The sequence below is a fragment of the Raphanus sativus genome, chromosome 7 (genome assembly GCF_000801105.2).
Source record: "Raphanus sativus cultivar WK10039 chromosome 7, ASM80110v3, whole genome shotgun sequence".
In the NCBI taxonomy this organism is placed as follows: Eukaryota; Viridiplantae; Streptophyta; class Magnoliopsida; order Brassicales; family Brassicaceae; genus Raphanus; species Raphanus sativus.
Window position 1 is genome coordinate 17,374,884 of NC_079517.1, and position 23,017 is coordinate 17,397,900.

Here is a 23,017-nt window from a genome sequence, read left to right on the forward strand (position 1 = left end):
TTGTTACAGCAAGTTAGCAACATATTTTCTACAGAAAAAAAAATGGAGCTTTAGAAAATAAGGTATTTACAGTCATTTTCTCTACATTTTTGTTGTAGCTTTAAAAACTAATATAAAGCATGATTGGTGATTTTAAAGGTTGTAGGTAAAAATTAAAGCTAAAACCACCTTCTACAACCCAACCAATCAAACCCAATGTAACTTTGACACAGATCGATAGTACTTCTTAGTGTTTAAGTGATGGCCTAGTGCCTAAAACGATTAAAACAATTAATCAGACCTCTCGACTATTATAATTAAGCTGTTGAGACATTTATAAATTATAGCAATATCTTAAATATATCTAATCTTTTATATTATATATCATTATCTACAAATAATAAAATTTATATACAATAAATTAAAACCTTAGAATATAATTATTCTCATATTTTTATAATATTTAATAACTAACTAAATATTATTTTTATATTATTTTTTATTTTAATCAAATATCTTTTGTTACATAAAATAAACTTAAAATATTCATATATACACAAATTATATTTATTTTAAATATTTCTGTTGTAAAATATTTTTAGATAATATAATATAGAATCATTGAGGTAATGATGAATACCAAACTAATGAAATTTGTTTTTAATTTATGGGCAATTATATATTAACAAATATAACCTAATTATTTATTAGGAATAATAAAGATTTAAAATGCTCTAAATTTAAACATGAGAGCAAACAAAATATTTTGCAAATAATAGTATAAATATTTTGAATCTTCTGTCAACTTTTTTCAGAAGTTATCACATAATTGATTTTGATTGTCCTAAATTCTTTTATCGTAAAAGATAAATTATTATTATATCTTCTGTGAGAAATATATATGTATACATAGAATCAGTTTAATATTATTAAACCAAAATATAAGATATAATACTTTAATACTACTAAATTATAGTGTATAAGTTTGGCTATGATATTATCTTTAACATATTTAATTATTTTCAAGATAATGATAATTATCAGTTAAATCACTAAAATTATTTATTATTTAATATTAATTATTTATCAACTAATATTAATAATTAAGCATAAAATGACTAAACCTATAATTATGGGAGCATGACAAATAAGAAAATTTACTTCTCAAATAAGAGTATAGATAGATAGATTGTTTTATATCTTATTTTTTAACTTTTATAAATGAAACAATTATTTTAAGATAACAACACAAATATATAAGATTATCTTATCTTAAACATAATTAATATTTAATATAAATTCATTTTAACTATATAATGTAAGGATATAGATAAATTGTTCTATATCTTATTTTAAAACTTTTATAACAGAAATAATTATTTTAATATAACAACGCAATATATAAATAATATTAATTATTAATTAATTAATTAATATTAATAATTAAGCATCAAATATTACTAAACCTATAATTATAGAGTATGAAAAAATAAGAAAATTCACTTCTCGAATAATAGTATAGATAGATAGATTGTTTTATATCTTAATTTTTTAACTTTATTAAAAGAAAAATTATTTAAGATAAAAACACAATATATAAGAATTATCTTATCTTAAACATAATTAATATTATTAATATAAATTCGTTTTTAAATAGGTTGTTTTGCCCGCACTTGCGGGTTTAATAGTTTAAAAATCATAAACATATACTATAAATACAAATTTTAGAATAAAATATTCTCGTGTTTTTGAAATCTTTAATAATTAACTTAATATTAATTTTTATACTCAATATTTTTTATTTTAATAAAATATATTTGTTACGCAAATAAACCTAAATCATTCATATGTACATAAATTGTATTTATTTTAAAATATATGATGTAAAATATTTTAGATAATTAATATAGAATCTTTTAGATAATGATGAATACCAAACTAATAAATTTATTTTTAATTTATGGGTAATTATATATTAACAAATATAACCTAATTATTTATTAAAATAATAAAGATTTTCAACGCTCTAAATTTTAACCTGAGAACGAAAAATCACTTCGCAAATAATAGTATAAATAATTTTGAATCTGCTACCAAATTTTTTTAAAAATTATCACAATAAGTTATTTTGACTGTTTTAAAAAAAATATCGTAAAATATAAATTATTATTCTATCTTATGTGATAAATAACTAATTAATAGATATAGTGATAAAAAATTACGATTTATAAGAAATTAATATATTATTTTTTCTTTTAAATAATTTTACATATAATTTTTTAAAAAAAATTTGTATATATATTCATTAAAATAGGGTCGGTTTAATATTACTAAACCAAAATATAATATAAACATATATGTAATACTTTAGTATTACTAAATTATAGTGTATAAGTTTGACTATGATATTGTCTTTATCAAATTTTGATTATTTTCAAAATAATGATAAACTACCAGTTAAATCACTAAAAATATCTATTATATTAAAACAGAAGTCATGACTTCTAATTCATACTAGATCTTGACCCGCCCGACCGGGCGGGTATTTATTTTATGTTTTTAGTTTTTTATTTATATTAAATGATGTATTTGTAATATTTAAATTTAAATTTAAATTGAAAATTAATCTTTGGAGTTATAATAAAAAAATAATTAAAAGTTAATAAAATATTCTGATATAATCTTTTCAGTTTCTAATTAAAATAATATAGAAGTGGGTCATAATTTTTTCCAATTCCAAAATCTTAGAATCCCTTAAAACAAAGAAAATAAATTTATAAATACATAAAATATATAAACATAGTTGGAACTATAATTTCTATTAAAATAAATTTGTTAAATAAAATAATCTTGCGCTTTTTTATTTATTTCTAGAGTTTGATCCGTGACCGTATAAATATTTTCTTTCCCTTTAAATATTTTTTTGTACTAATGGTATACTATATATATTTTTAAATTAAAATGTATTGCATAATTTTAATATAATATTTTAAAACATAACAATTTTATTTATTACTTTAAAATAATTATATTTTATTATTTTAATCGTCTTTATATAACACTGTATCATATAAGAAATCATATATTTATAACTAATTAGACTTATATTATGAAAACCTTATACTAATAATATATGAATAAATTCTTTTATATTTTATTTATATGCTATATAAGTTGATTAAGATGTGTGATTTTTTTATTTTTTATTTATTACTAATAAATATTAAATATTATATATGTTAATATGAAATATATTTTGGTTAAGATTTGATTAAGTAAATCTATTATTTAAATTAGGAAAAACATTAAATTTTAAATAAATTATTTAAATTAAGAAAAGACAAACATACATTACTTAAATATTGGTTCAATAAATATCTCAATGGCATTATAAAGTAAATAATTAGTAAAACTAAAGGGTATTTTTATTTTATATTTTTCTTTTAATAATATAGATATAGATCCTCGTACATTTTCTATTGAACTGATTGATATTGTTAAAATCCCATCGTGGAATATGGAAACTAATTTCTTTATTTTAGAAGTAAGTTTGATGAGAATATAAAAGAGATTTCCTTTGTTAAAAAAAAATTTAACAGTGTATATAGAATTAATTGAAAGCCAATTATCAAGGAAGCTATTGCTAAGATATAAAATATTATACGTGGGAGGCAATATTAGAGAAAGGGAATGACTAAATCTTTTATTATATTCATAACATATCATATTAATAGTTTAAGAAAGATTTATATTAGATTGATATTGTTTCCATATGTCAAACTAATATCTTAATTAAATTGATTCGCCGGATGCTTTTCCATTAACTTATATGTCAATTATGTTAAGGCTTCCCAAGACATAATGAAAGATTTTTGATTTCAATAGATTCTTACGGTTACCTATAGATATTAATTATGGTTTAGGTTAGTGGCAGTGACTTGTAATATTAGAGATAAAATAAGGGTTAATTCTTAATTGTACTTCAATTTTAATAGATTAGATGTGATTTTTTAAAAAATGGACTATCTACTAGACTTGGTCACACTACATTTTTAATCATTATTAATTCTTTGAACTACTTTAATCATAATATCTTTTGGTATCTTTTCATTTAAAATTAAAAAAATCTTTTTAAAAGATCTTAACAAGATCTTAATTTTCAAAATTATATGTAAATATTTTAATTAATTCCGTAATTAGTTTTGAAATATTATTATACATTAATATATTCAGTTGTTTTTATAAAATGAAAAATAAAATATTATATCTTATTTTTATCTATTATATAATCATAATCAATCATGTTAATTTTTTATCATATTGAACTTAATAAGATAAAATTATATTAAATTGATAAAATTTTAAATTTTATTTTCATAAATAGAAAATATTTATGTTAAAAATATAATACGACAGAGCGGCTTAACATTAGCAGACTATATACTACATATATAAAAATTAACATATCTTTCACTTTTGTAGATATAATAATATATTGTGTAAAATGAATAAACATAAAAAATATTGATAAAAAGAAATCCAGCTTTGAAAGACGGGTAAAAATTTAACATCAATTAAATAAAAAAAATTGTCAAATATTTTTTCATGCACATATTAATATGTTTAATAACTAAATGCAAATACAATAAAATAAATATATAATAAGAAGCAACAAATACGTATGACGGTTTAAACAGTTGATTATTTACAACATGCAAACTATATATTATTGTATTTGAAATAGCTTTATAAATATTTTAATATATGAATAGAATTAAAAATGTATACTACTAATGATCTAAATAATATATATACATATAAAAATGAAAATAAAACCCGCACGGTTGTGCGGATCGAGATCTAGTTTATTAATTAATATTAATAATTAAGCAAAACTATGACTAAATCTATAATTACGGAGAGCATGACAAATAAGCAAATTCACTTCTCAAATAATAGTATATATAGATAGATATATAAGTTGTTTTATATGTTAATGTTTTAACTTTTATAATATAAATAATTTTTATGTTAACAATATAAATATAAGAATTATCTTATTTTAATAATTAATATTATTAATATAAATTCGTTTTACACAATATATAAGAATTATTTTATTTTAAAATAATTAATATTATTAATATAAATTCGTTTTTAACTATATAATAAATTCACAAATAATAGTATAGATATAGATAAATTATTCTATATCTTAATGTTTAACTTTTATAACAAAAATAATTATTTTAAGATAATACCACAATATATAAGAATTATCTTATTTAAAAATTAATAATTTGATCAATATAAATTCGTTTTTAATTATACATACAAATTCATTAAGGGTAATATCAATATTAACCAGTCTAACTTTAAACGTGAGATATAAATTCGTTTTACACATTATATAAGAATTATCTTATTTTAAAATAATTAATATTATTAATATAAATTCGTTTTTAACTATATAATAAATTTACATAGATAAATTATTATATATCTTACTTTTAACTTTTATAACAAAATAATTATTTTAAGATAACAACACAATATATAAGAATTATCTTATTTAAAAATAATAATTTGATCAATATAAATTCGTTTTTAATTATACATACAAATTCATTAAGGGTAATATCAATATTAACCAGTCTAACTTTTAACGTAGGAACTCCATTGCGAAAAATCACTTCACAAATAATAGTATAGATATATATTAATTGAAAAATCACTTACATGATTTTTATTTATGTGTCGCTCATATGTGAAATTTCAAAATTTTGTTATGACTTGATGGGATTTTTGCAAATGTGACTTAAAACTCAAAGTTGAACCCAAAATTAACTCATGATTTTTTTTGAAACTTTCATTTCTCCTATTCACCCTAAAAATTTGGACTATTCACAAAAATGCCATTATTTGTTTCAAAAATAAGTTTTTACTCTCTCATCCTCATGTTCTTCAAGTATTTATAATATTGTCATTGCCATCAATACACCAACCACTATACACAACCAATTTGAAACTCTTAATGCACCTAAAATTGATTTAATGACATTCATTTTATCTTATTTCTTATGAACCACAAACAAACATTTTTTCACTTTCTATTTATTTTCATCCCAAAAACACAATATTTGATTCTAAATTTTTTATGGTTCATAGAGCTATTCAAGCTTGCGATTCTTGCTGTGTAACTTTCTTTTGAGATTTTGTATGCTTAGAAAAAACTTATGTGTACTAAACAAGTTATCTCACTAGTTGTAGCTATGAAATCAGTTTCTTTTTTTCCAGATCTGTCCGTCATAAGATTTCCGTGTAAGTCTTATGGATGTAGAAGACTTATACGGAAGTCTTCCGGTCAATGCAGAGGTTAGTTTTGCAATTGACTTTATGTGAGTGTTTTTAGAGATGAATTTTATGGAAGTCGTCCGACTTTCTTTGTTAAAAAATATATTGAAATTACAGAAAAGACTTCCTGGTAAGTCTTCTAGGATAAAAATGTTAGTTTTGCATTTGATCGGATTGTATTTGAAATTTGACTTTTCATAGACGACTTACCCTGTAAGTCGTCCAGAAGAAAAATAAAACTTCAAAATTTAATTATAATTAGACGACGTCCATGTAACTCGTTTCAGGTTAGTTTTGCAATTGAAAAACAAAATTTAAATATTTTATCCAGACTACTTACACGAAAGTCTTCCCAAGGACGACTTACAGGGAAGTCGTCCAGGATTTTATTATGAGATTCTAGTCAAACATTGGTTATTATAGAAGACTTCCGTGTAAGTCGTCTACGAAAAGCCTTTTGTGTAAGTTGTCCAGATAAAAACTAAATTTTTAAGTTTTATTTTTAAATTGAAAAGGTAACTTGAAAAAACTTACACAGAAGTCGTCTAACTAAAATTAAAATTTGAATTTTTATTTTTCTGCTGGACTAATTCCTTGTAAGTCCTCTGTGAAAAGTCAACTTTCTTACACAATCCGAACAAATGCAAAACTAACGTATTTACCCTAATTCATTATTTTATAAAGAAAGATGAAAACTTTGATGAGATTATTTATAACTTTTTCAACATATTTTGTCATAATTAAAATAAAATTTATTTTTATTAAAATTTTTTTTTTTAGTATCTTAAATGAATTAGATAAATTAAAGATTTCAAATAGTTATTTTGTAAATAGCACTTAAATGAATGTTAGATATATTCTATTATATTTTGTATATAATCATTTTTAGATAATATATTTTTGTAACTTTAAATAAATAAATAGATAATATATAGTTGTAGATATAAAATTTTAACATATATTAACAATTTTATTTTATTTTATATAAAAAATTAAATAACTTACAAATTTTATTCATTTTAAACAGTGAATAATATTTTAATATTTTTAAATGGTGAATACTATTTTATTTAAATGAAAGTATTTTTTAAAATGTTAATTTACCAATTTAATATCATTTCATATTTCATTAATATATTACTTATATTTTAATATAATATAGACAATAATTATCAAATTTATAAAAGTAGCATATAATTTTATTTATTTTTATAATAAATGTTTATTTAAAGTTTTTATAACATTATTATATTACTAATTACGAAATTATTTAATTTATTAATTTAAAAATATCTAGAATTTTTTGTAAGATTTTTTTAGAATTTTCTCAATAGATTCTTAATCTAATATCTTTATATTAAGATTGTTAGAAATCTTAATATTCAATAGATTAATGTAAATAATCAAATATATGTAATTAAGGAAATAGATATATTGTGACTTTTTATGGTAAATTCTGATCCGTCTTTCAAAACTGGATTTCATTTTACCAATACTTTTATGCTTATTCATTTTAGATAAATATAATATACAAAAGTCTAAAATATTTTAATTTTTAGACATGTATTATATAAATTGCTAATTTTAAGCCATTCTGTCATAATATTAAAAATAAAAAGATAGGATGATTAAAGTAGTTACAAAGATTTTATATTATTAGCTTTAATGAAATACATGTTAATTTTTATACATGATTATATAGTTTGCTAATGTTAACATGTCTTACCTACATATTAGATTTTATTTTTGAACATAAATATTTTATAATTACAAAAGTAAAATATATAAATTTATCAATTTTATTATATTTAGGTCAATATAATAAGTTTTTTTAATATGATTGATTATGATTATATAATAGATAAAGTATGATATAATTTTTTATTTTTCATTTTATTAATGAAAACTGAATGTATTAATGTATAATAATATTTCAAACTAATTTCGAAACTATTGAAATCATTTAAATATAATTTTGAAAAATGAAGATCTTTTAAAAATCTTTTAAAACAGATTTGTTAGAATTTTTAAATAAATAAATTTATATTTAAAATGAAAAGATATCAAAAGATATTATGATTAAAGTATTTTAAAGATTTTATATATTATTTTTTGCCTTAATAAAATATATTTAATAAAGTTTCTAAGTGATGGTCCAAATTAAAAAAAATCACACATGAAATAAATCATGATTTCTGTTTTAATAGATAAGATTTTGATCCGATAATATGTTAGTCTAAGGAATGATTGGTTAATGGTTTATATTACATGTTCATAATTATAAAAATAGGATAATGTATTGGTCTACGGACTGGTTTAATACGATAATATGTTAGTCTAAAAAATAGTTTGTTAATGGTTTATATTGCATGTTCAGAATTATAACAATCTGCTAATGTATTTGTGAAAATGGACTTTTTGATAATATTTTACATCTTAACTATTTATACATCGATTTTACATTTAATAAGGAATCAAATATTGGTTTGTCAAGAGATCCGGTTTTGTCGGAGTTAATGGTTAACTTAGGCATGATATATTATTAAGCATATTTTTAGTAATAAAAAATAATAACTGATTTTTTGTTATGGTCCATTTTTAAAAAAATCATACATGAATGACTTAAGATGTTTCCATTTGGCCTACTCTCTGCTTATTAAAAACTATTAACGGCCATGTCAAAAAGTTATGTTGTTTGGGATTTTGAATAAATGAAATTACTGTTAAAATGTCTAATACGGCTTCAGAAGAATTTAGATACCATAGGCGAATGCTTATTTTTTTCTTGTGTGGGTAATACGGCTCTGCATACACATAAACATTTTTGTTAATACCATATTTTGGAACATATATAGCTTCAAACCGACATCTAGGCCGGACCTGGATTCAGCTACTGCCAAAGCGGCAAAGCCTGTAAAGAGAACGAATTAAAGAAGTATCTTATTATCAGGGTTATGAAAATGTATTTAACTTAAGAACGGTGAAAAGCATACTCTCTTTTTTGTACAGATGGTGCTTCATAAAAGATCCACGCATTTCAAAAGATATGTGCCAATCAAATGATGAGCCAGCTGCTATAACTTTAGGGTTTGTTTCTTCAGATTATTTTAGGGTAAAATGCCAAGTACAGCAGTCGCTACTCCGAAATTCAGAAAGCCCACATGTACAGATAATATTTTGTTTTACATGTACATTAATGTCAATTACCCAAAAGATAAGCCTTTTCTGGTAATTTTTTTATAAAGTGTTGATAAAAATAAAATATAAACCGATGATGTAAGTCATGAATAATAAGTTGACTTGCAAAAAAGAAAAAGAAAAACACCAGCAAAATTGTAAAGTTGACACCCCTAAGATTGATGGATATAAACAAATAAGGGCTTACTAGACCTTGATCCGTCCGACCGGACGGATGTTTATTTTATATTTTTAGTTGGACGGGTGTTTATTTTATACTTTTAGTTTTTTTGTTTATATTAAATGATGAATTTGCGATATTTTAAACATAAATTTTAGACTAAAAATGAATTTTGGTAGTAATAATAAAAAGTTAAAATTAAAAATTTAATTAAATATTCAGATATAAAATTTAAATTTTCTAACTAAAATAATATAAAAGCGGGTCATATTTTTTTTAATTCTAAAATCTTAGCATCTCTTATAAACAAATAAAATAAATTTATAAAAATATAAAATATATAAACATATTTAGAACTATAATTTCTATTAAAATAAATTTATTAAAGAAAATAATCTTGCGCTGTTGTTATTTATTTATAGATTCGACCCGTAACTGTATAAATATTTTTTTCACTTTAATTTTTTCTGTGTACTAATGATATAATATATATATGTACATTAAACTCTATAACATTATTGTTAATATTACATTTTTAAAAATATTTTTTTTATTTATTATGTTCAATAATTATATTTTATGATTTTAATTGTCTATTATATCACAGTATATCATATAAACAAATCCAATATTTATAACTAATTGAACTTATATTTTGAAACCATTATACTAATAATATATGAATAAATTATTTTACATTATATTTATATGTTATATAAATTGATTATGTTATGTGATTTTAATATTTAATAAGTTAATACAAAATATATAGAGAAATCGATTTTGGTTAATATATGATTAAGGAAATTTATTATTTAAATTAGAAAAAATATTAAATGTTTAAATCTATTATTTAAATTCAAATTAGGAAAATACATTTATTAATCAGAAAAGACAACAATAATTAAGGAATCTAAATCAGAAAAGACAACAATAATTTTGGAAAACACATTAAATAAACTGAAAAAGACAAGCATTAAAATAGGAAACTTAGTTAATTCTCAGTGGCATGCCTTTGTAAATAAAACTGAAAACTAAGGGGTATTTTTTATTGGGTACTACTCTTTTAATAAGATAGATTTGTGAAATAGGTAGGAAAAAATTGAAAATTAGTTTTGTAGAGAAAATGTAGAGAGAGATAGGAAGGTAAAAGAGGAGAGAAGATGTGATTTTAGTTTTTTCTTATAACGCTGATTTATTATGATATTATAATTATGAGAAAGTTTACATAGACGATTCGACAACCGATAATACTATCTGTCTTATGAGGATCTACGCCTAACTGCATCATCAGAACCGTTCTATGAAAATCTCATGATCTGATTTACTTGCACCATGTTAAAGATCTTTTGTACGATTTTTTTTTGTAGCTTTCTATTAATAAATCGCTCTTTCTGGAACTCGAAACCTGGATTTTCTGTAATCTGCAAGAAATTATATAGTCTGGGGTTCGAACTCCAGACCTGGATGTCAAAGTCTTTAAATCTTAATCAGTAGACTACGATGCTTCTACGGTGAACATACAGAGCTTCAAACCGACATCTAGGCTACGGTGACATATAGTTAATGAATTAGTGTTTTTGTATGGTCACCTCACCTAACTTCCCAACAAATAAAACCACAATCATAATAATTAATAAGTCAACTCTGTAATCGCTTTCTCTTTAAGAAAAACTATAACACATTTATCAATGAAAATGTAAGTCCACTATTTTATAATATATCGATCAAAAACAAACAAATCTATTTCCATGAAATAAATGTAGTCAGCTTAAGTAGTAAGTAACTGCCTTGGATATCAGTATACCACATTATCAAATGGTATATTATTTTTTTTTGAAACCTTTTTCAATTTCACGTAGTAGATCAAATGGTATATTACTGGTTTATTCTTACAGCTTGCAATGCTTTATTATTATTATTTAAAGAAATAGTTCAAAGAAAAAGAATTTGCAATGCTTACGTATCGGCTGACAAGTTAAACACATGGAATAATAATTTGGAACGAAGAAGATGTTGGATAAGCTTCAAAGATAGCTTAGAAAACAAGTTATTCATAAAAGGAAGTTTGAATAACTAAAAAGGAAAAACTTGATTTAGATTTATGTTAAGTTTCTAGATCACATTGTAATAGGTTAAGCTAAGACCCTATATATAGAGATCTATATTGTAAGATGATCTCAAGAAGTTAAGAGATTAATAAAACGAAGAAACTGTTTTATTAACAAGCTTTCATATTCACACATTCGATCCTTAGGCGACTTTATTTGGTATCAGAGCTTAGGTTTTTGTGTGATTGTGAAATCGAGAAGCTGTATCCATGGCTGATACAAAAGCTTTAACAGAGATGAAGCCACTAGGAAGAAGAGAAGACTTTCCGAGTGCTGTAATCTGTCTGATGCTCAATACGACGAACTACACTGTTTGGGCAAAGAGGATGAAGATTCTGTTAAAGGTTCACAAAGTTTGGAGTGCAATAGATCCAGACACTGACGACGAAGAAAGAAACGACCTCGCAACGGGACTTCTGTTCGGTTCAATACCTGAAGCGATGGTTTTACAAGCCGGAGAAGATGACTCCCCTAAAGTTATATGGGAAGCCATTAAAACCAGAAACCTTGGTGTTGAACGCGTTAAAGAAGCTCGTCTACTAACGCTGATGAATGAATTCGATCGATTAAGTATGGAAGACTCGGACAGTATAGATAACTTCACGAGCAAGTTAACAGAGCTTGCATCAAAAGCGTCCTCGTTGGGACAGAGCATTGATCAACCAAAGCTCGTGAAGAAACTTCTCAACAGTCTACCAATGAAATTCATTCACATGACGGCATCAATAGAGCAGATGCTTGATCTAAACAAAACCTCCTTTGAAGATATTATTGGAAGACTCAAAGCATATGAAGAACGAGTCAAAGGCAAAATTGCATATGATCAACAAAACAATCTGTTGTTCTCAAGCACTGAAACATCAAGCGATCAGAACTCGAGAGGCAGAGGAAGAGGATCATATCGTGGTCGTGGACAAGGAAACAGAGGTAGAGGACGAGGAAGAAGCAACACTGGCGAGGGGAACAAAGAGAAGAAAGACTACTCCCAGATCACATGCTTCAATTGTAAGAAGAAGGGACACTTCAAATCCGTGTGTCCTGAGAAGAAAGAAGAGAAACAAGAGCTCAACAAGACAGAGACGGAGGTAGCAGAAGCTGCGTTATACATGCATCAAGTTGTGTATCTCAACGAAGAGAAAGTCTTACCGAATTCACCAGAGCCAAGCAAGAAAGAAGATGGTATATGATATCTAGACAACGGTGCGAGCAATCACATGACTGGTGAAAAATCTTACTTCTCAGAGCTCAACGAGAACATCAAAGGAAAAGTCAAGTTCGGAGATGGCTCGTATGTAGATATAAACGGCAAAGGATCTATTCTCTTTGAAGCCAAGACAGGGGAACAGAAGCTCCTAACCGACATATATTACATACCGAACTTGAAGAGTAACATACTAAGTCTGGGTCAAGCAACTGAACAAGGGTGTGACATAAGGATGAAAGAGAATTACCTCACTTTGAGAGATCCAAGCGGTAGACTTTTGGTGAAAGTTCAGAGAGCTTCTAATCGTCTATATAAGATATCACTCAAAGTCGGTAAACCTACTTGTCTACTCGCAAAGATCAAGGAGGAACCATGGAGATGGCACGCACGCCTTGGTCATATAAGCTTCAAGACAATAAGGGCCATGGCAACACATGATATGGTTCGTGGCTTACCTGAAATACATGAAGAGAAGCAGCTGTGTGACTCATGTTTGGTCGGGAAGCAGACGCGTCACAGCTTTCCTGCAGCAACTGCATACAGAGCTTCGGTTGCTCTCGAGCTGTTACACGCGGATCTATGCGGTCCCATATCACCGGCAACACAAGGTCACAACAACTATATCTTCGTCATAGTTGATGATTGTACGAGATATATGTGGTCTATTTTGTTGAGAGAAAAGAGTGAAGCCTTTGATAGATTCAAGAGTTTTAAAGCCCTTGTTGAGAGGGAAGAAAACAAGACAATCGGAACACTCCGTACGGACAGAGGAGGAGAGTTCACGTCAAAGGATTTCCAAGACTTCTGCAACAAACATGGCATCAAACGCCATTTAACAGCACCATATACTCCACAACAGAATGGAGTTGTGGAGAGAAGGAATTGTACTTTAATGGAGATGACTCGAAGCATGATGAAAGCTATGAAGGTACCGAACTACATGTGGGGAGAAGCCGTGCGACACGCAACATATGTGATCAATCGTGTTCCTACTAGAGCATTGAAGAATAAAACTCCATACAAAAGCTTGAAGGGAGGAAAGCCTAACGTAGGTCACATAAGAGTTTTTGGATGTGTTGCTCACGCGAAAGTAGATTCAGTTCATCTAAGAAAACTTGATGATCGTTCTCAAGCTCTTGTTCATCTCGGAATCGAACCAGGCACGAAAGCTTATCGACTTTATAATCCTACCTTCAAAAGGATAGTCGTAAGTCGGGACGTAATTTTCGACGAAAAGACTTGTTGGAATTGGAAGGGAGCTACTAAAGAAGGACAAGACGACTCTGGTATGTTCCGGATGACGTGGGGATTGACTGTAAACGAAGGGAATGGTCCGTTTATAGCCAGCACACAACAAGAAGAAACCGCGAATGCAGAAACAGAGCAGCAAGAAGACGAAACAGGTGTTACACACGCAGAATCAGATGTAACACACAACGAAGAAGAAGAAGTTGATCAAAGCTCGACACAGGAAGTAAGGCGCTCAACTCGTCAAACAAGTAAACCTAGTTACCTAGATGACTACATTTTACTTGCTGAGATAGAATGTGAGCTGTTGCTTCATGTTATCAATGAAGAGCCAAAGAATTTCCAAGAAGCAAAGGGAGATAAAAGATGGACGAAGGCATGTGAAGACGAGATCCATTCTATCAACATAAACAAGACATGGACGCTAACAGACAAGCCAGCTGGAGCAAAGATCATCGGTCTCAAGTGGATCTTCAAGATCAAAAGAAACGCTGATGGATCTATCAACAAGTTCAAAGCGAGACTCGTAGCTAAAGGTTACGTACAAGAACATGGTATCGACTTTGATGAAGTGTTTGCACCAGTGGCTCGATTAGAGACCATAAGACTCCTGATTGGGTTAGCTGCTGCGAATAAGTGGGAGATTCACCATCTAGATGTCAAGACAGCATTCTTACATGGTGAGTTATACGAAGAAGTTTATGTGTCACAGCCTGAAGGGTTTGAAAAGAAGGGAGAAGAGCATAAGGTTTTCAAACTCTCCAAGGTCTTGTATGGATTGAAACAAGCTCCACGAGCTTGGAACATAAAGCTTGATCGAACTTTGAAGCAACTCGGCTTCAAGAGGTGTTCTAAAGAAAATTCGGTCTATCGAAAGGATGATAAAGGAAAGCTTCTTGTCGTGGCTATCTACGTTGACGACTTGTTCATTACCGGAGACTCTGCAAAAGAAATCTCAGAGTTTAAGAAGAACATGTCGAAGAACTTTGAGATGTCTGATTTGGGTCTTCTAACATACTATCTCGGATTGGAAGTAAGACAAAGCTCAAAGTACATCATGATCAATCAAGAAGCGTATGCGAGGAGAGTATTGGAGGAAGCTGCAATGGACGACTGCAACTCGATATGTATACCCATGGAGTTCGGTCTGCAACTCTCAAAAGGCCTCGACGAACCTGAGATAGATGCTACACTTTATCGAAGGAGAATTGGCTGTCTCAGATATCTTATGCACTCAAGACCAGACATGTGTTACGCAGTGGGCATCTTGAGTAGATATATGCACTCACCAAGAACGTCTCACGGCAACGCACTGAAGCAAGTGCTAAGGTACTTAAAGGGAACAATCGGGTACGGATTATCTTACGAGCAAGGTGGATCAATGAATCTCGTAGGATATAGTGATAGTAGTCACAACACGGATCCGGACGATGGAAGAAGTACGACAGGTCACTTGTTTTGTCTAGGAGAAACGCCAATCACTTGGTGCTCACAGAAGCAAGACACGGTGTCTTTAAGCTCGTGTGAAGCAGAGTATATGGCGGCAACGGAAGCAGCAAAGCAGGCGGTCTGGATACAAGATTTGATAAGTGAGATTACAGGAAAAAAGATGAAGAAGATGATGATACGAGTGGACAACAAGTCAGCTATATCATTAGCCAAGAATCCCGTGTTTCACCGTAGGAGCAAGCACATTCACAAGAGGTTTCATTTCATTCGTGAACGAGTGGAACAAGACAAGATTGATGTGGAACATGTTCCTGGAGAAAAGCAGAAGGCGGACATCCTAACTAAAGCTTTAGCAAGAATCAAGTTCAAAGAGATGAGGGAGCTGATTCAAATTCAAGACTTAAGCAAAGATGGTTTGAAGCTTAGAAGGGAGAATGTTGGATAAGCTTCAAAGATAGCTTAGGAAACAAGTTATTCATAAAAGGAAGTTTGAATAACTAAAAAGGAAAAACTTGATTTAGATTTATGTTAAGTTTCTAGATCACATTGTAATAGGTTAAGCTAAGACCCTATATATAGAGATCTATATTGTAAGATGATCTCAAGAAGTTAAGAGATTAATAAAACGAAGAAACTGTTTTATTAACAAGCTTTCATATTCACACATTCGATCCTTAGGCGACTTTAGAAGACGCCCGCAGTTTTTCCCAAACAATCCGTAAATTTATGAAATATTTGTCTTTTTCTAAGATAGTGTGTCATGATTTGTTGATATTTTTGAAAAATTAATGTAATATATATATATAATATATATATATATATATAATGTATATTGTCCTAGTTTTTTTTTTTTTTTTGCTAAAACGTATATTGTCCTAGTTATTGACAAATTTACGGGTCTTTTTGTTTTCACTCTTTTGACAAAGAATAAAGTATTTCATTAGTATTAAATCTATCTTATTAAAGTAGAAGTACTTTAAGCTTTTGTTTGGTAATAGGGATAGGAGTCTTTAAAAAAATTAAATTTTGTTTGGTAACAAAGATAGTAGAGAATTTTGTCTTTTCCTTATTTAAATGATAGATTTTAGTATTTAATGTCTTTTCCTAATTTAAATAATAGATTTCTTTAATAAAATGAATCTTAACCAAATAGATTTCTTTATAATTTTTTTGTTAACATTAAATATTTTTCAATATTTACTAATAAAAATAATAAAAATAAAAATCACACATCAAAATCAATTTATATATCATATAAATAAAATATAAAATACTGTATTTATAAATTGTTAGTATAACACTTTTATAATATAATTCCAATTAGTTATAAATATTAGATTTTTATGTGATATACTATGATATAATAGACGATTAAAATCACATAATATAATTATTTAAAGTAATATAAAAAATTTGTTTAAAATGGTAATCTAACAATTATGTAATACATATTAATTTACACATATATATATATATATATATATATAATATATATTATCATTAGAATCTATTTTATTAAAGTAGAAGTACTTTAAGCTTTTTTTGGTATAGCGATAGGAGTCTTTAAAAAAATTAAATTTTGTTTGGTAACAAAGATAGTAGAGAATTTTGTCTTTTCCTTATTTAAATGATAGATTTAAGTATTTAATGTCTTTCCTAATTTAAATAATAGATTTCTTTAATAGAATGAATCTTAACCAAAATAGATTTCCTTATAAAGTTTTTTGTTAACATTAAATATTTTTCAATATTTATTAATAAAAATAATAAAATAAAAATAACACATCAAAATCAATTTATATATCATATAATAAAATATAAAATATTGTATTTAAAATTGTTAGTATAACACTTTTTATAATATAATTCCAATTAGTTATAAATATTAGATTTTTATATGATACACTATGATATAATAGACGATTAAAATCACATAATATAATTATTTAAAGTAATAAATAAAAAATTTGTTTTAAAATGTTATACTAACAATTATGTAATACATATTAATTTACACATATATATATAGATATTATCATTAGAACAAAGAACAAAATTGAAGTGAAAGCAAATATTTATACGGCCACGGGTCAAACTATAGAAATAAACAAACATTAGCGTAAGATTTTTTTTTAACAATTTATTTTAATTTCAAATATGTTTTATATATTTTATTTATTTATAAATTATTTTATTTGTTATTAATAATGCTAAGATTTTGGAATTGGAAACAATTATGACCCATCTCTATATTATTTTCATTAGGAATTATAAATTTATATCAAAATATTTTTTTAAACTTTTAATTTTTATTATAACTACAAATGTTAATTTTCAATCTAAATTTCTGTTTAAATATTACAAATATATCATTTATAATAAAAAACTAAAAACATAAAATAAATACCCGCCCAGTTGGGCGGGTCAAGATCTAGTTATATTTAAATTGGTTGATTCAATCAAGTAGAATAAGTCTTGTCTTCCTGATTTGTAGGAAACAAATACCAGTATCTACAGATTTATTTGGTCAATAGTTCTGTTTCCATGTTAAACTTATTAACTGGTTCGAAAAATATGCATGGCTGTCCATATAGCTTTTTTGGTGTAACTGTCTATATAGCTTTTTCTGAACATTATAACAAATTGATCTCCATGCATATCGTTGAGGAATTTTTTTTTTTGAATGAAAGAGGGGAATTTTTTTTACTATTAGTGATAAAATATTACGTTCAGGAATAAAATTAAGGTATGACAAGCATTAAGCTTATGCTTCTCGCTTTAGACTCTAGCCTCCCTGATCCCATCTTACTTCATAATTGAACTTGGTCCTCGTCTCCCCCTAAATGGTGTTCTCCTTTAAAAAACCTAACGGCATTTACCTGATTCAAAATATGTTTATATGGTTCCAGTGGTACCACTGTAACCATTGTTACTAACACTTCTTTATTGACATCTTGTTCTCAGAAAGAGATGGAGGAAACTGGACACACAATATATACAATAATTAGAAGTTCGTGAGAAGTTGTAGCTGACTCATTCTGTAATGACCCAAACCCAAGTCCACTATCTCAAACCCGCTCAGGCCCAAGCCCAATCGAAATTACCCAAGGTAAATTCTATAAAAAGCCCTCACTACTTTGGTTTCTCCTCCATTTGCAGCAACAAAGAAAAAAAAAAAGAGATTAAAGAGTTAGAGAGAGAGAGTGAGCTAAGGGGAGTGTGATCAAATTTCAGGAGGAGGGTCGCCGGAGCTCGTCACCGGAGTAACCGTGCGCCGTGATCACGCCCAGCTCATCACCACCGATCGCAGCCCTAGGTAACGCCGGAAACCGCCATGATCTTTAAGTTTCATTTCGGCCGTTTTAGTAAAACACCCATAACTTCCTAACCACTGAGTATTTCGTGCATGCAAGACCATCATCGTGTTCCTCTCGACGAGACGAATCCATAGCCACCAAAATCGTCGAAATCGGAGCTCAGACGAAGCCGTACGAGCCTCCAGAAGATCAGCCTTCGCGCGCGCGTGAAACAGACGCTCCGCCGTCTCTTCGCCGGAGCCGCCGCGCCCGGCCGCCGTCAGTTCGCCGCCGGGAGTCCGCCGCCGCGTCACCACCGCACCGCCGCCGCCGCCGGTGACTTTTCCGGTAAGCCACCGTCCCTCCGCCGTCGCCGCCGGTGACTGGTGCCGGTGACTCGCCGGCGACTCGCCAACTCGGCCGAGTCGACTCGGTGAGTCAACTCGGTGACTCGGTCAACCGGTTGGTTTGACTGGTTTAAATTAATTGCGAATCGGTTAGGGTAAACCGGTTGGTTAAAATTAATTAGATTTCGGTTAGGGTAAACCGGTCGATTTAATTAATTAATTAATTTAATTTCGGTCAAGGTTAAACCGGGCGGTCCAATTGAAATCGATTTAGGATAGAGTAAACCGGGCGGTTAAGTTTAATTGATTTCTGGTCAAGGTTTGACCGGGTTGACCTTTGACCAGCGGGTTGACTTTTCCGTAGGCTTTGACCAGACCCGTTTTCGCCCGTTCGAAGGGCGTTCTGACCCGAAATTTCGCCCTGATTTCAGATTTGGAGTCTATTTGAGCATCTGGAGTTCATAGATACCACTTCTCTACATTTTCTAAGGTGAGGGCTCTTTCCGAACTTCTCGTACCCGACTTAGGATTTCGAATAAATATAATTTATTTTTAATATGTTCCGTCTGCGTGAAATCGAGTCTGTCATTGCTTGTTTAGTTTAGGTTGATTGCTTAAACCGGAACTAGGGTGTTAGATGGTTCAACGTTGATTGCCTCACTTAATGCATTTTCTTAGTTAGGACTTTTTATAACGGATACAGAGACGTAATTCTGTATGCCGGATTGTGTGGCGGTTACGGCCAGCTATAGTCGACCGGCTGGCCCGTAACCTGGAAGTGTCGATAAAACGTCTAAGGGCGGTGTCCGAGCACTATCTCGAGTGGAGTATATTTATTTATTTTTTTTTTTGCCCTTTAGGGGGCGGCGAGTGCGCGGCTCGCTAGGACCATTGTTTGATGTTTGGGTACTTTAGGTACCGTGATTGTACGTATTAAGATTAAATTATTTTTATCCGTAATGCTATGTCTATGTCCATGAATTTCGGGATTAGCATCCCATACCTCACTGAGCGACTCCCCTGTTGCTCACCCCTCCTTCTTTCCCCTTTCAGGTGAGACCGCCGAGCGGGAGTGATTCTACTGGACGGATGCTTTTGAGTGCTTTTGGGCTTTTGGGCTTTTATCACTCTTATCGTTATCTACTTTTAGGCCTTCGGGCTTTTATCTATCGTTTATGTTATTTCGTATTTTCGGACTTACGGATTTATGTCGTTATCTATATTTCGGATGTTATCGTTATTTACGGATTTGACCTTATGATATTGTGATGACGTGGATGTTGACTTTGGATATTATAAATGGAGATTATTATTATTATTATGATATTTTATTATTATCGGATTTTTGAGAGTGACGGGTGTCACAGTTTTTGGTATCAGAGCCGTGTTCCGTCCCGGTTCTGTCCCGGGATGGCGATTTTTGGAGACTCGGTTTTTATTCGGTTTTAATCGGTTTTCAAATATTTTGGGGTTTGTGTATTTTAAAAATAAAAACCAATAGCACCTCTCCGTTCGGTACACTCCTTTAAATTGTCAGCAGAAATTAACAGATTTGTCTTCCTTTCAGATGCCGCCGAGGAGAGCTACTCGTGCCCAGATCGCCAGAGATGCTAGAGAGGCTCAGGATGAGCATGTTCAGCCCGCAGTTCCTCAAGTTGACCAGGAGGCTATGAGACAGATGGTTCAGGATGCTGCTAGACAGGCTGCTCAGGAGGCAGTTCAGCAGGTTGCTCAGGAGGCAGCCAGGCAAGCCGCTCAAGAGGCTGCCCGAGTAGCTGCACAGGAGGTTGCTCGTCAGTTGGCTGCAGCTCAGCAAGGTCCTCAGGTTCATGTGCAGCAGGGTCCGCAGATTCAGGTTCAGCAGGCTCCACCAGTTCAGGCTCAGCAGGATCATCAGATTCCCGATCAGCAGGTTCCTCTTCCTCAGATCCCAGTGCAGCATGTTCCAGCTCAGCAGTTTGCTCAGGGTGTTCAGGATCTACCGCCACCACCACCGCGACCCCAGGTTACCAGGCTTATGATGAGACATTCTACAGATTGACGCGCCATATGAGAGACATGGATATGGAGCATTTTAGCGGGACAATAGATCCCATAGCAGCGCACGATTGGAAGTTAGCGCTTAAGCGGAAGTTGGAGATTATTGAGTGTCCACCGGAGTTGTCTCTCAGATTGACTATGCAGTACTTGCGTGGAGATGCTCTTGTTTGGTGGGAAGGAATTCGATTGGATCATGATGGACTCGAGAGGCTTACTTTTGAAGATTTCCGGGAGTTTGATAGGAAGTACTTTCCGGAAGAGGCTATGGATAAGCAGAAGAGTGATTTTGATCATATAAGCCAGGGGGAGATGTCAGTAAGAGAATATGAGCGGAAGTTTAACCAACTTCGCAGATTTGCTGGAGGTGGTATTACAGAAAAAGACTTGATCAGGAGGTTTTTGAAGGGGATGCGAGTGGATATTCGCAACAGATGCCGTGTTGTTACTTACCAGAGATTGGGAGATTTGGTGGAGAAAGCAGCTGAACAGGAGGAAGGTTTGGCAGAAGAGAAGAAGCTTACTAGAGCAGCTCAGATTAAGTCTGGGAAAGCTCCGGAGTCCCAGAGGAGAGCAGGAGACCACTCGGGATCACCGAGATGTCCTCGTTGTCACCGCAGTCATAGTGGGCAGTGTGTGAGGTGCCTTGTTTGCGGTAAGCTAGGACACATTGCGAGGTATTGTCGGGTTAAGCCATTGGATGCGCCACCAGTCGGGCAGATTATCGCGCCAACAGCACCAGTAGCGGCAAACCAGTTTTGTTATGGCTGTAACCAGACGGGTCATTTCGTCAGAGATTGTCCCAGGAGGGGCAATGCAGCGCTTCCACCACCACCGAAGCGCCTAGCCATCGCCCCACGTGTGTTTACGGTTGGAGATGCCCAGGGAGCCGAGCCGATAGCGGGTATGCTTCTTATTTAGACTTGTTGTGTTTTGAGTATTTTGGTTTTGTGGTTATCATTTGTAGTTAGTAAAAAATCTAGTGTAGGATTGGTTTCGGTTGGAGGTGAGCCAGCTCACACCTTATTCGATTCGGGAGCTTCTCACAGTTTTGTGAGCCCGCGTTTGGTCAAGTCGTGGTCTTTCCGAGGTGTCTTCGAACCGAAGGCTAAGCAGATTCAGACCGCCGGTACAGAGAGATTGGGAACAATCGGAGTTCATCGTGATGTACCAGTTATGCTTGGAGGAGTTGACTTGCTTGGAGATTTGACGGAGATGGAGATGAGTTTCTACGACGTCATACTTGGGATGGATTGGTTGACGAGACATCGAGTTGTATTAGATTGCCCGGAAGCAAGAGTTAGTATTCCAAGAGCAGAGGGAAGATTACATTTGAGGGAGCCCAGACATATCAAGGGGTTTCTATCGTCTCCATGTTACGTGCAGAGGATTTACTAGACAAAGGAGCTGAAGGATTTTTGGCGACCATTTCGATGGTTAATGATGATGATCAGCAGGAGCTGCATGATATTCCAGTGGTTTCTGAGTATGCAGATGTTTTTGAGGCCTTAAAGGGGCCACCGCCAGCTAGAAGTGATGTTCTTACAATCGAGGTGGAACCAGGGACAACACCAGTTTCACGAGCTCCTTACCGTTTAGCTCCAGCAGAGATGGCTGAGTTGAAGAAGCAGTTG

At 30.3% G+C, this 23,017-nt stretch overlaps 1 protein-coding gene across 3 annotated transcripts; it reads left to right on the forward strand.

Annotated features, from left to right (window-relative positions):
• The first annotated feature begins 18,770 nt into the window (after positions 1-18,770).
• Positions 18,771-22,772, forward strand: LOC130497631 (uncharacterized). Of its 3 annotated transcripts, none has more exons than XR_008936629.1 (4): positions 18,771-19,019; positions 19,117-19,347; positions 19,778-19,836; positions 20,400-20,895. XR_008936629.1 is itself a non-coding variant. In XM_056990582.1 (4 exons), exon 4 carries the CDS (start codon positions 21,396-21,398, stop codon positions 22,302-22,304), a length of 909 nt encoding a protein of 302 aa, XP_056846562.1. In that variant the 5' UTR covers positions 18,771-19,019; positions 19,117-19,347; positions 19,778-19,836; positions 20,914-21,395; the 3' UTR covers positions 22,305-22,772. The 3 variants fall into 3 exon arrangements, 2 of the variants coding, with proteins under 2 accessions (XP_056846562.1, XP_056846563.1); XM_056990582.1 differs by lacking the exon at positions 20,400-20,895 and adding an exon at positions 20,914-22,772; XM_056990583.1 differs by lacking the exons at positions 18,771-19,019; positions 19,117-19,347; positions 20,400-20,895 and adding an exon at positions 20,914-22,772 and having other exon boundaries at positions 19,710-19,836.
• The last annotated feature ends 245 nt before the right edge of the window (positions 22,773-23,017 follow it).